Source organism: Furipterus horrens, unplaced genomic scaffold (genome assembly GCF_987537825.1).
Source record: "Furipterus horrens unplaced genomic scaffold, mFurHor1.1.pri manual_scaffold_15, whole genome shotgun sequence".
NCBI classification, from domain to species: domain Eukaryota; kingdom Metazoa; phylum Chordata; class Mammalia; order Chiroptera; family Furipteridae; genus Furipterus; species Furipterus horrens.
In genome coordinates this window covers 14,530,360-14,545,677 of record NW_028327185.1, presented here as the reverse complement: position 1 = coordinate 14,545,677, position 15,318 = coordinate 14,530,360, and the positions used below count along the sequence as shown (strand labels likewise).

General features: G+C 38.6%; 1 protein-coding gene across 6 annotated transcripts in view; it reads right to left on the bottom strand.

Moving 5' to 3' along the window:
- Positions 1 to 15,318, bottom strand: part of RGS7 (regulator of G protein signaling 7) — a 300,375-nt gene that overhangs the window by 76,437 nt on the left and 208,620 nt on the right. For all 6 annotated transcript variants that reach the window (XM_090263548.1, XM_090263551.1, XM_090263546.1 and 3 more), the window contains one exon: positions 193 to 299. In XM_090263548.1, the coding sequence (XP_090119674.1) occupies positions 193 to 299 (107 nt within the window). The remainder of the gene's footprint in view (positions 1 to 192; positions 300 to 15,318) is intronic.

Here is a 15,318-nt window from a genome sequence, read left to right as displayed (position 1 = left end):
ATTTAGCTTTCACAAATCATCTTAACTAAGCACTCTCCCTCGGTCTTTGTTTATTGCCGTTATGTCTTCAATTTAACAATTTGTTTCTACTCAGCCTAAATGAAATGTCACCATTTTTGAATTTTCTGCAAAAACAATGAACAAAATGCAGGTGTCTATTTTACTGTTAAAGAATATTTTTATTGAACTTACTTGAAACCGGTAAAAGGTGCCATCATCCTTGAGTGTGAGGACGTGGTCTGAGATGGGAAAGAAGTAGCCATGAGCGGCCATCAGTGTCCCCAAATGGAGCGCCTCCACTGTTTCATGAAAACAAACAAAAATATATGAAAACCTTTTTTGAAATTACTGATTTCCCAAAGAATAGGGTTTTGTCGTGTTTCCTTTTGAACACATTATTGCATCCCCAAACCCCATGTGTTTTTCTTCTTCTTTTACACAAGGAGCTAAGGCGGCTCTGGCTGCTGGTACTGACTGTGCCATAATCCAGCTCACCCTGTGAGGACCGGCCCAGAAAAACATCAAGTGATGGGGCGTGGAAACTGAAAGATAAATCTGAAATCACAGAACCCGACTCCTTTGTTCTATAGATGGGACATATTCTGCTAGAGGCTCATGTTCACCCACACATCCACAAATGAATCCATTTGGCATTTATATGGCACACTGAGCTTTTAAGGGTTCCTGCTTGCATCACCCCTGGCCTGTATCATAAATATCAAATACTGTCAGTGGTTCTTCTAATGGATCGTATTTATGTGATGCTAACAAGGGCATGTTAAGGCATCGAGAACCATTTATGCTTCAGTAAGTGAGCCTCACAGTCCTGTGATTATCCAAACTGTTCTAGCTTCTACTTTGCTATATACACTATTCTAGATGTGGACTAGGAAGAGGCTTATTTGACAATGAGAACTTTATATTTTCCCAAGAGGCTGGGAAGTAGTTAGAACATCATACTCTAATTGTCATACTCCACCTATAGCAGCCGACAATTTCTTCCAACAAAGGATTCATACAATTTGATTAACAGAGCTATCACTGTACTTTGTAGAGATTATGTAAATTTGCTAACTTGAAGTTTAGAAGATATGTAACTGTGTAAAATAGTTTTTATTCTAACATACATATACATACATAAAAATACAATGAAGTTACATTACTTTATGATTGTGCATCTTTATACATGATTTATTTATAGATTTATTTCTGTTTCTCAGACAAGTAGCTAAAGTTGTTCTTTAGAATTTTCACAACTAAGAGGATTTATTGATATCTCCAGCCATCGATGATGGGAGCTGAGACACTCCAGCCAGAACTAAGTCACCAAGCCCACTAAGCTAAGTGTAAGATTCCTCTCCCATCCCCCTCCACATCTATATCAGCTAATAATAAAATAATTGTTAAATTTTATCAGTTACAGGTTACTGTGATGCTGTCTTTAATTGTTATCTAATGTCTTACAAACATTTTAATTGGTAACTTCTACCTCAGCCTCTCACTGCATTGTTCTTGTCAATAATAAAGGACAACTGCCAATCATCCTGGTCCTCATGTCCCTGGAAGACTGTCATTCAGTGTCCCAGTCATCTTCTCCACACTCTCATCCAAGCCCCTCCCAGCACAGAATGATCTGTCCTGAGCATTTTTCATTATATACATTTTTCCATTATTTTTCACACCCTTTTAATTCAAAGCCTTTGTACAACTTATGTTGCCTACAACTATATATTAACATATTTTGTGAAACTTATCAAGACTCTAGAGCTAGTGTGATATTGTAGGGAAAAAAAATACCACCTTTGAGAAACCCACCAGCTTTAGTTACTTAAGTTTTTTATGCCTTTCTCTCGCATTGATAAAGGTTAACAAAGCCAGTGTGCCGGGTTGGTATGAAGATCAAATAAGAGTCTACGGGATAAGCAGGGGAAGGATATAGTCAAGGAACTAGTGTAAATGACCTATGGACACGGACAACGGGGTGAGGATTGACTATGGGAGAAGGGGTGGTCAGGGTGGGGGGAGTAATGGGGGAAAAAGTGGGACAACGGTAATAGAGAAACAATAAATACATTTTAAAAAAGAGAAAAGTATTCCACATGAATCTGATTTAAATAAATGTTCAGATAATGTTGGTAATGTTACTAATGTAACTCCAAAATAGGCAGCTACATGGGGGATTCTTTTATCAAAAGACAGAAAATTTAGAATACATAAATATAGGCTTCCATATTTTCAAATATGGGCCTACATTGTAGAAAAGAAAAGAATCTACGATAAGAAGTTGGAATGGTGCCTTCTGCATAGTAGGTACTCAACAGATGGCAGCTATCATGCTTCATATTCACGTACTGAATGATTTTTACTTTTCTCGAAAGTTCTTTCAGGAATTCCATAAATCTTCCTTTAATTAGGCTGAGAGAGAGAAGCTGGCAGTCCTAAGTAGCAACAGCCATTGTGTCTCCTTTTTGTGGATTATCTATAAAATTAAAATGGCAAGAGAATCTTGGAGGATGGCTGGCCCATACCAATGAGCAGGTGCTTGTAGCCTTCGTTTTGGTCAGAGATGCTGGATGCTCATGTCAGGTACCAATGGGTAGAAAAGTGTATTATATCCATTTTGTGAATTCAAAATCAGGTGGCCCACCTATCTTGTTATAGCCATCTTTATTCATTTAATTCCCAGAACTCTGTGGCCTAGGAAAGTATTGCTACTACTATTTTCCAGGAAGGGAAATTAAGTTATGGCGCATGAGGAAGTTTGCAGAGTACAGCTACAAGAAAGGAAAATGGAGATGCTCAGAAAGATAAATAGTATAGAGCTTCTGAACTCTAAGCATAGGAAAAAATGTGAGTATAAACAAAAAGACAACAAAAGAACAGTTGAGTGACAAAGAGTTGATAAAGATTAGAAAAATGTACTGAAAGTAAATGGAGAGAAATAAATACATTAGAAACAAATGAGCATAAGCATGTTCTGACCTGGGCATCTACTAGATACTAATTATGATAGATCACACCTTTCCTTGAGGGCTAGGTGTGTGTGTGTAGGTTTCCTTCAGGTAGCACTACTATAATTAGACCTGCGTAAATGTCTGTTGATAAGAGTAATAGTGAACCATCTAGTAACATCTACCTCCATTTCTTTTATTTGAATAGACAATATTCTATTTTTGTTTCATTTGATAACATAAATTCTCATTTTGCTGCCCTGGCAAGAGATATTCATGCTCCATTGTTTTATTAATAGAAAAAAAATTTGTTTTGGTCAATTTTCAAAGTGCCTAGAATTCAGTAGATATATATATTTGTGGGGGTATCAATAGGATTGAGATTTGGTTTCTACGTGGTTCACATATACTTCAGAGGTGAAGTTCAAATCAAACCAGTTAACTTAATATGTAAGAGAACTAAACTTCTAACAAAGATTATAAAATGACTCTGAGGTCATTGCTCAAATAGTAACCCAAAGAGATAGAGATTATAGAAATTACATGCTCTGTCACAGGGCCTCCACAGACAAGTAAATTCTTAGATGAAACATCAGGGAGTTGGAGTACATTTTCTGCTTCATTTAAGACTATAAGCTTAGTATAGCAATAGCAAAAGTAGCCACTGAATGGGTGAATAAGTAAACTTATGAATAAATGACACAGAAAGAATATAAAAAATATAGTACTGCATGAAAAATACTAAACAAGTTATTTTACATGTAATAATGAGGAGCTTGTTTAGCTTGTTACATCTTCCAAGATTATGGAAATGTTTAAGATATTTTTTCAAAATAATGTTATAAGTTTTTGACGCGGGGCTCTTGAAGGAACTCTACTGTGGAAAAGATAACAGTACTATAAATGGCATAAATGCCACTAAGGGGAATTGTAGTGGGCGCGAGGTAGTGTTCTCAAGGTTGAATTGTTGGCTCTTAGTGATGAATACGAAGCTCCACTTCCCCACGGTCCTGCTGCTCCTGAATCTCAGCCCAATTTCAATCTAATAAGAATCTGGAGGACCACCGGCAGTCTTGGAACAAAGTGTTGAAAGTTTAATGAGTAATCCTTCGCCATCCCCCTCCCAATAATGGCACACCAGATGGCTCTGCAACACTATGCTCCTCGGCAAAATAATCACTAATTAATCTTCTTGTTCTTGTGCCATCCACCTCACCCACGCAGCTAAATACACTTCAACAACAAACATAAGATCTGAGTTTATTTTTCACTGGGATAGTCCAGCCATGAAGCAGCTGAGAAATAAAAATCCATTTCCAAACAACTCATACACATGACCAGCCTGATATTGTTTTGTTAAGTCTGATGCGGTCATCATGTTGCTTCAACCCTAAAGCAGTAGAATTATCAAAATCCTTTAAGAGAAAAAAAAATCTATATAACATAACTTGTCTTTGGACCACAACTACTTAGGAAGTTCATAGGATTAAAATCATGGTTTGAAGGAAGCCTGTTATTCACTTCTATATTTCAATGCATAGAATTACATGTTTATTTATTCAGTTCCATAGTTACAATGTGTTTTCAAAACTCAGTAACATTTTTCTTGTTCTGAGGTCCCCTCCTGGCAACTTCAATCCCTCCCAAATACAGATCATACATTTGAAGTGATGGAAAAATTATTCTGAGTCAAGAAAATAATAATTTAAAAAATCACTAAAGCCTATGTTTTTATTCCGGTAATTAGTTATTTCCTTTTATTTTATGTGTTTATGTATTAACAAATGTGTTGTTTTGTTATCAGCATGCAGTGTATTGTATGGGGAGAAGAATTTTAGGAGGAAATCTACTCAAAATGGGAAAAAAATGACAGCTAATGATAAGGTATCAAGGAAAGAGAAAAGCTAAAAAGTAGAGGTAAGTTATAAAATAGTGAAATAGATATTCATCACGATGATTCTGAGTCATGAAGGAAAGACTTGTTGATCTTGTTATTTGCTGTTAAGAAAACAGAGACAGTGGTCATGTTAGAACCACTTGAAAATATACTTTCTCAAGAACTGGCATTTAAAAAGGTAAGTCACATGGAAAAATCACACATGCAGAACATTTTTTTCTCCAACAAGGCCAAATGAAAGTGAAATACTAATATACTTAGGAATTTCTGAGGCAAGCCTATTTTCTCTTTTCTCTTATTTTTAACATCATTGCCACATAGAAAAATCAAGTACCATTTGCTCTTCAGCTATCACACATCTGGATACAGAGGTGAATAATATACTGATATATAATAGATAATGTAAATCTTCTTAGGAAGAAATAAAAACAGAATGTAATTTAAACCCACTTCGAGGATTGCAGTAATTAATAAGTAATATTTCCAAATGAGGGAGCAGAGCCAGGTGGTGCAAGGCCACCGTGGGGGTTCGAATCCTGACTCCCTCATTTGCTAGCTGTGTGACCTGGAGAGGGACAGGCATTCCCTGGGCCTGTGTCCTCATCTGTAAAACAGGGAGAGTAAAATATTGATGTCAAGGTTTGTGGTGAGAATCGATTGAGGTGGTATGTGCTGTGCATTTAAGATGAGGCCTGCCCATAAAAATGCTCTAGCAATGAGTTATCACCAGTGAGCTGATACTCATGACAGGACATATTCAGTAGTGCTTAGTCTAGTACCAAAGGTAGAGGGTGAACTAGTAACTGGGGTTGATCTGAGCTTCCAAGTCATATAAAACACTTCCAACTCAACACTATTTAATATCTTCCAGGTGGCCAAACTGGAGTCTTTGGTGTGCAGATCATGAATCTGCTCTGGAATCCAGAAATATCCAAATCAATAAAGTAATTGGTGAAAATTAAAAATGTGTCTTCTATGTTATGAAAAAAAAAAAAAAACACATGAAGTTTTTGGCCAACCCAAAACATCTGGAATAGAAAGTGGCTGGAATATCAATTTATTTTTCTTCCAGAAATCTTTGGACTTAAAAAAAAAAATCAAGTGAAAACCTCAAAAAATTAATGGTACTTGAGATAAGACTCATGGAACTTGACGTCTTATGCTTCCAAAGATGATATAAATTAACCAACATCCAGTGCCTTAATTTTAATCAGCTGAAGCAATGCTGTGTTTCCTAACAGTAAGCTGAAACTTTCCCAATAGTTTTAGAGGAAAGTAACTGAATAAAATTCCAAATGGACCTGCCTGTGCTGAGAAAATGCAGGTAGCTTTCATTCACATGAAAAAATATTATTCATGGAAAGAAAAATATTATTCATGAATTTTAGTTTTAATACAAAAATGTCCGACTGAAACGGTATATGAAGTGCAGTTATGAATAGTTATGTTGAATGATAGAATCCATTTAAATTATTTTAATACATTAGCATGTTCAGAATTTGAATTTGAGTGTTAACAGAAATTTTGAAATGGGATAAAAGAGACAAAAGCTGTGAATAACAATGGACTGACGCCATAAATTTTCATTCAAATAATTACTAAGATAGGTAATTATTTTAATTACTTAATTTTTATTGATTAGTGGTAGTAATAAAGATGATCTGTAAAGTAGTAAATGTAAATAGAACAATTTGAACAAAAAGAGAGCAGAGTGCCAACAAAAATACTGTTATGAAAGAATTTTGAAAAGTGCTATTTCTTTTAGTTCACAATTATGCTGTGGTTGCGAAGCAAACTGTATCAGAGAAATAAAAGTTTCACAACAATATGTTGCTTTCTTTTGTCATCTCCTCTGCCGCCTCCTCCTTCCTTTTCTTTTACATACAACAGTGACATCACCATGTGAATGCCAGGTCGTATGTGCTGTGTGGGTAACACCGTTTTATATCTGCATTATGAAAATAATCTGTGATAAATTGGGAGTTAATTTTATGTTTAAGTGGGGTCTTTAGAAATTTAATATTATTATGCCAATGTGTATTTTCACTTCTAACAGTGAAAGCTGGTCTAACTATTGAGGTGCCGAGACATTTGTTTTGGTCACTTTCCCAAGTACTACCTTATTACAGTTTGCTCCCCTTCTGTTGGAGGTCAGTTTTCATAGAAAAGTATTATTCCTGAATGTCCCCCAGTTCTTATTTCCTACCCCTTCCTTAAGCCCCTGAACTCTGTATCCTGCTCCAAAAGTTCTACCGAATATGTCCTCTCAAAATGGTCAACAGTGGCTTCTTTGCACAGAAGTCCTACAACTTCCCCAGGCTGCCACACATTCCTTCAGTCCTCTCCCCTTAACAAGCCACGGACGAGTCTCTCCGCTGGGACCTTCTGTTTGGCCTCCATCACAGTCTGTCTACTTTGTTGTCTTTCCTGCTGGCTCCCAAACTCTCCTCCCTGCCTTTCTCCTGCCCATCTCTACTGCAAGGAAGTCTTGAATCCATCTTTGTTATGACTCCCCTTTGCCCTTACTCTCTCTATAGCTTTTCTTCCTTGTCAAGCTCATAGAGTTTCAAAGCTTTGGTTACCAAATTATAATTCATTCATTCACTCAATCAATACACTGGGAAAAGTACTAAACAAGAAGCCAGCCCTGTCCTTAGGAAGGAGATGATCTATTTAATAGTCAAAATAGGCAAAGCCACAGTATAATTAGGATTTCAGTGGGTGAGCACAGTATCTTCTGGGGCACAATAAACGGGCATCCAATCTAATCTTGGGAACTCAGAAACTTCCCCTGGAGGAGTTGATGTGTAACTCAAGCCCTAAATAGTGTCATGTAAGCCCTAAATAGAAAACGGAGAAGCTCTGAAGCAAAGAGGAGGTCCCAGGAAAAGAAAGCAGCCCATGCACGAGCTTGAGCTCCCGAGTGCAATGCCATTTACCAGACAGACAACAGACCAGGGACCGGAAGGAACAGAATGGGGCAAAGATCTGTGATCGGAGCAGCAGACGCAATGGTCACACGGCTACATCAAAGAAAGGCTTTACAGTCAAGCTAAACAGTTTGAGCTTCATCCCAAGTGTAACGGGGGAATCTATTAGAGTTGTTGAAATTTAGAAGGTACATGCTTAGGTCTGACTGTTGGAAAGATCACTTTAGCAGCAGTGAAATAGATACATGGTTGTGGGACAAGGGATGAAGAGTGGCTATGAGTTGGCAGGCTGTGGTGGTGCCCAGAGGGATGGGGCTGTGGCTGGAGATGAGTGGGCAGATCTGAGAGACCTTTCGGAGGAAAAGTCTTTACAGATTTGGGGATAAAATAATGAAGACAATTTTGGATTTGTTAAATATATGAGATAAGTGTCAAAAATGCAAGTGGGTTCTCTACCAGACAGTTCTATTTATAGGTCAAGAGCTCAGAAGGAATTCAAGATGTTATTTGTAAATAGTTATCACTATTTACAAATCTCGAAACATAAAGTTCGGGCCTCAAAAGCTCATGTTTGGGTATCAAAACCCTGAAAGTTAATAAGCGAGTAGAGGACTCTCTGAAGGATACTAAGTTGAAGTTATGGTGCAAGTCAGAGAACAGAGCAATAAAAGGCAAGAAGAAATAAAAAATGCTGCAGTGAAGTCAAATTACGGTCTGCAAAGTGATAACTGAATTTAACAACAAGAAGAATATTACTGACCATAGTGAATAAAGTTTCAGTTTATAAGTGGAGGATACAAGAAAGAATCCAGTGAACTGAGAAATAAATGAGAGAGACAGAGACAGAGAGAGAGAGAGAGAGAGAGAGAGAAGAGAGAGAGAAATTGGAGATGGGAAATGCAGCTGAGTTTGTAAAAACAGAGACATAAGAAAATGGAGTGGGCTGTAGATGGATATTGAATCATTTTATGATGGGAGATAACTGTGGTGAAAAACCCAAGGCATATGTGGTAGGTCATGATAGAAAAAAACAGAGAGAGGGTGCAGAAAGAATCCCCAGGCTGTGTGATAAGGCAGGGTAATAAACAGTACGAAGCCTAGCATAGAGGGAAAGGAGGCAAGAATAGGTGTAGACACTGTAGTATTTGGGGGAGGCAAAAAAAATTAGCAAGTTGAGAAATTTCTTCCTTGATTTATGTATTTTTGGAACATATGTGGCCTGATGCTGAGGATGATAATGTGCATGATAAGAGACTTAAGGAAAATGAAGAGGCTTTAAATAACAATTCCCACTGAGTAACTGAATAGGAAATATGACTATAAATAAGAGAAAAATATTGCCAGAAACTCTTGAAGGCCTGACTCTAGGATTAGACATCATGACATGCTTTATTTTATTTTATTTTATTTTTTACTTTTTCAATTACAGTTGACTCTCAACATTATTTTGTATTAGTTTCAGGTGTATAGCCCAGTGGTTAGACAATCATATACTTTACAAAGTGGTCTCCCCCCAATATTTCAAGTAACCACCTGGCATCGTACCTCGCTATTGTATTAACTATATTCCCTGTGCTGTACTTTACACCCATGTGGCTATTTTGTGACTGCCAATGTGTACTTCTGAACCCCTTCTCCTTTTCCACCCAGCCCTCAGCCCCCCGTCCCTCTCACAACCATCAGGACATTGCAGTGTTATTTACAATAGCCAAGATACAGAAGCAACCCAAGTGCCCATCAATAGATGAGTGGATAAAGAAAATGTGGTAATATACACAATGAAATATTACTCTGCCATAAAAAAGAATGAAATCTCATCATTTGCCATAGCATGGATGGACCTAGAGGGTATTATGCTAAGTGAAATAAGTCAGACAGAGAAAGACAAATACCATATGTTTTATGTATATGTGGAATCTAAAGAACAAAATAGACAAAGTAGAAATAGACTGATCGATGTAGAACTCATGGCATCTTGGTAGCAATAATCTATAGCACTGAGTGATTTTTCAATAGCACAGTCACAGTTTCAGATAGAGACAGCAACGTAGAGAGACTGACCCAACATAGACACTCTCTTTGGTGGATCCACTGGAAAGACAAGTTTAGAGGAATTGAGAGTATTTGTGAGCTGGAGTGGCTGAGTGTTTTGCTGTGGATGTAATGGTCTCTTCCATGGCTGTCCTGCCTGAGAGAGGGGTAGCCCTGAGGACATTAGCCACCATTGCACCTCCAGGGTTGGAGAGGCACATTTTGTGTGCACATTAAAAAGGCACTAGATGCATGAATGATCCTCTCTGCAAACTTAATTTCTCTTCTTACTATTTTTTCACCTCGTCACATGGCAGGGAGAGTTTTCTGACTATTTACTCTATAACAGACCAAAGAGAGCATTTCACTTTAACCCAAAACAAAAATTTCACTCCGTTTACCATTTGATCATCAGAGATGAGGTAATATTGAATCTGTTTCCAAAGAGTCCTCGGAAAAAAAGACAGCCCTTTGCCTTCCCTGATACCTCATTGACTTTCAATAATTTTCCCTGTCAGACACCTCTCTGTTGCCTTGCATCTCAGCCATGATCTAGAACTTGGCTGTGTCCTTTCCCTGAATGTTCAGGTGGTCACCGTCAGACAAAACACTGCAGAGCTGAAAAAGCTAATGCATTAAATTACCCTCTTACCTTTGCATCTCCAATACAATGTTTGAGCCTTATTTTATTATTCTCATGTGTTTATTCCCTAACTCTTTATGAGCCTCTGTGCTTCTCAATGACTCTCTCCCAGGCTTCTACTCTCATTACTCACAGGACACAACATTCCGTCTTTAAGATGATGAGAGAATTTTGCATCATTGGTATGACACAATATGAGCAATAACTGTGTTTCTCTGCCATTGTTTATTTCTAAACTGTTCACATCACTGTCAATTTGTTTGCAACTTTTCCCTGAGATACTGTGTGCCTGAAATCCATTGTTTGCTAAGGTGCTTCACTTCCGCCCCTGCAACAAACACAGCCCCTGCGAGCCACGTCTCCAGAATTTTCTCAAAGTGAGTGAGCCTCTACAGAGAGTGATATGAGAGAGAATTGGCAGGAGGTGCAGGTGGATAATGACCACAGCCATGACAAGCAGCTGCCAGGAGCCACTCATCTTCAGACACACTAGTGAGGAGAGTCCTGCAACTGCCAGGCACTAATGACCAACTGCTTGCTCCCATTTCTCCAGTAAAGGGCTTGGTGGGACAGTGGGGGTCTGATCAGAGGCAAGTTAAGGTATTGGATTAAAAAGTCTTCCAGCCCTGGCCACTGTGGCTCAGTTGGTTGGGCACTGCCCTACAAATCAAAAGGTTTTGGGTTTGAATCCCAGTTGGGACACATGCCTACATTGTGGGTTTGGTCCCTGGTGGGGACGTGGACAAGAGGCGACTGATCAACGTTTCTCTCTCACATCCATGTTTCTCTCCCTCTCTTTCTCCATCCATTCCCTATTCTCTAAAAATCAATAAGCATAAGCATGTCCTCAAGTGAAGATTGAAACTAAAAGTCTTTCATATTTTCAACAGTTTCATCTTGTTTATGGTACTACATCAGTGACCAAAAATTTATTAGGCTGCCATTGCACATCTGTCAGTAAATTAGGCATATTTATCAAATCTGGAGGTGCAGTTAAGAGCTGGAAAGCATTAATAATACTTAGGGCATATGCTTATAAAAAGGCAAGGCTCTGTAAATTGACCTACTGTGGGAGAACAAGACATTCTCTTTCCATAATGGCTGTCCATTGCACACCAGAACGAGTAGGGCTTTGTGTGAGCCAACCATCCACCATCTTTGTCTCATTTCCTACAATTTGCCAACATAAACCTGTTATTCCAGAGAAGCTGCCCACTCACTTTCCCCGAACTTTAAGAAATATCTACAACCGCTACTTTTCTAAGCTGGAAGCAAGTGGTCTGACCTTGAATCATGTTAGAAAAGATAGAATATCTGCAGGGTATCTGGATACGTTTTCATGGCTTTACATTTTTTTTAAATCTCAGAAAAAAAGCATAACCTCAAGCTGTTATTTCACTTAATGTGATATTATTTCAGGCACAGAGATAAAGTTCCAAATGATGAATTTGTCTTTTTAGGATGTTTATGAGATTCTTGTTATGTCCTTGATATGCCTTTGCTAGTTTTCCAGAGTGCTGCAATATTTCAGCCAATAAATCATGTTTTGTTTCTAACACGAGCTTCTATTTGCTCATAAACTCATTTTGCCACGGAATAAAAGCAAATTTCTTAGGCTGTTTCAGAACATTTTGGCATTTTTCTGCAGCTGAATAACACCTATCATTGCCTTTACTTAGAGAAAAATAATTTATTTGAAACCTGTGGATTAGTAATTGAGGGAAGTTTCATCTTATTTTCTACAACTGAACACTTTCTGTGTCATGGAAGTTCATGGGAACCTGCGTAGGACTTTTCACAGGGGTAACCCCTTTACCTGGAGGTTAAACCATGAATATGAAAATGTACCTTATATAACATTAAATGAAATAGAAAAGATACAAACAGTCTAATTATGTTAGCATTTTCTTTGTTAAGCATTTTCAATTCAATAATATTCACTGAACACCCATTATATATCAGTCACACTAAAGATGTCTAAGACAGAGCAAAGACCACAACAAAGTCCTTCTACTCACAGAGCTTACATTCTGATAAATGTGTGCCTCTTACTTTGGGAAATGTCCTGAATTACACCACCACGTGACAGTGGAGGGACAGTCTACACCCTTGTCAACAGGGGTGGTATAAGGTCAACATGTCTTTGGAAGAGGTCAATCCTGAAAGAGTCAGATGTAAGAATTCAGAAATGGTGAAAAAGAGGAGGAAGGAGGAAAATGTTATTCTTTTCTCCCTGAGTGGGTTTAGTCCACACTCTGGGCCCAAATACACCTGGGGGATTTGCAGGGTTGGGAATGTTGATTGTTGATCACTGTGCCCAGACATGGCGAGGGCACCAGGAAAGTGGATTCCAAGGACTCAAGAACAGATCTGGATTGTGAAAGGGGTCAGTTACTCTCTGCGACGTGTTTTCCTACCACTGTCCCCGGAGCTGAAACACATCTTGTGAACAGTTAGTGAAAGGGGACATCTGGGAAATGGTGCCAGCTCAGAACTTTCCTAGCAGGAGTGGCACTCTTGGCTAAAGAGCAAGAGACGGTAGCAGAGAGTCATTTTGCCAGCACTTTGCAATCTTAAAAGGGCAGCGGTGGCCGTGGTCAGGATTGGGCACCACAGACAGCTGGGGGCAGAGGGACACCTGCTGCTGTGCATGAGAGGCCCGGAGAAACTATCCGACTGGAGGAGGAGATGATGTGAAGTGGAACACAGTCCGATAACACCAAAGCCAGCGAGAGCTACGCCTTCGTGGCAGACGGCACGGACGGGCCACACTTTTAGCCGGGACTGTCTCAGCATGGTTTCTAGGCGTGCTTTTTATGCTCCTCATTTTCCCCATATTTCCCAAATTACCCATGGTGGATTTATATTGATTTTTTAAAACAATTCACAGTGTTTTAAGAAAAAAATGTGCATTTTGAGGTACTTTATGTGACACCTGACATCTATCCCCAAGCAAGTTCTGTTGAACCACCTATGAAGCTGTAGGGGATGCTGAGGAAATACCCGAGCAAGCCCTGGCCGATCATTTAGTGAAGGCCAAGGGGCCACCTGCAAGGCTGCTGGAGATAGGAAAAGCAGCAGTGTGCCCTTCACTGCGCACATGGGAACCACAGCCCCCCAGACCATGGATGTTTCCATGGATGGTCCTAGCAGAGGAGGAAGCAAGTGACATGTTTGTGGACCCTGTCTGGGCAGCTCAGTTGGTTACAGCATTATCCCGCTATGCCAAGGCTGTGGGTTTGATCCCCATTCAGGGCATATATAAGAAGCAACCAATGAATGCATCAATAAGTGGAATAAAAAATTGATGTTTCTCTCTCTCTCTCACTTCTCCTCTCTCTCCACTTCCTTTCTCTCTCTCCCTTCCTCTCTTTTTCTCCCCCTTCTTCTTCTTTCTCTCTCAAATAAATAAATTTAAAAAAATATTTTAATGTCACATTTGCTGAAATACATGAGTAGCCCTGGACAGTCTGAACCTGACACTTCCTCCTTCCATGGGCATTCAGCAGGATCGAAGTATTAGTCACACCTGGTAGATCCACTTCCAAAAATGTGGTTTAAATCAAAAGAGCAGTTACTTATAGAAAATGGCACAAACCTGGATCTGAGCATGAGCCTCATGTGGAATGAGTCGATCAGAGTTCTACATGGTCCACATAATGTTCTCTAATGGGCCTTGGAGCCCAGGCATTAGTGAACACAGCAGGAGGAGGAATTCTGGGAAATTCAGGAGACCCCAATCATTTGAATTATAATATAAAACAGCAAACTTTAAAACACATTTTAGTTTTAGTAGACATGAAGACTTCCTCACTTATGGTGAGCCTTTTAAAAATTTAAAAGTCATATTATGTTGCGTTGAGTTTGTTAGACATTATTTTTTTTTTAAGGGTGATCTTTTTACTGGGAAAATATTCATCTTCTTCACCGTGAAAGCAGTAATCTTTATGTGTGGTTTGCAACTAAATGATAATGGCAGAGATGAGTGCATCTGCATCACGGCAGGGTCATATCCAGCTCACAAAGCTTCTATCAGCGCTTCCATTGTGTCTTCTGTCCTATTGTACCTAGCGTTCCCTATCCTTCTTAGTTGTAATAAAAGAAAAAAACTTTCATGAAATGTGACAGGAATAGAGCAAATAACACTGTTTTCAACTCAAATATAGAGGGGGGGAATTCTAATTCATTCTTTAGATGGAAAATAGAAAATACTACATTATCTTTTGGAAGAGATAAGGAGGCCTGACTTTTCAGACAGCTCTTATTCAACTGCTTCTGGCTCCCTGTGGACAACAGATATAATCACTCTGCTTCCCCATTTTTTTTCTAAGTGGCTAATCCTGATGAATAGGCCTATTTTTAGATGATATCCTATGCTCTCAGCCTTATTAGCCTTACCAAATCCTTTCTCTTTTTCTTTCCTTCTTTCTAATTTCTCCTTTCTTTCCTTGCTTCTTTCTTTCTTCCCTTCCTCCTTTCCTTCTTTCCTTCCCTTTCTTCCATTTCTTTCCAAAAAAAAAAAAAAAAATTTAAGCTGTGTTATAAAAAGAACATGTTTACAACAAAAAGGGTAATAAAATAGAAAATGAAGACCTAAAAAAGAAGAAAAAAGCAAGTAGGTCAAATAGCTACAAAAGAATTAGATGATTCTTTGGGGCGATGGTGCTTTTCCATTTGGTCTCTGGACTAGGCTTTATTTTTGGTTTTTCTAGTGGATCGAATAGAAATAGCAACAAGCTCCAATGTGACAGAAAATGTTCCCAACTGGAGTTAAAACACTACTAAAAATATACTGGACTCTGGCGTCATTTTGCTGTTGAAGTTTTACAATAGAAGAGAGAACAATTCTAATTAGATTCCCAGCTG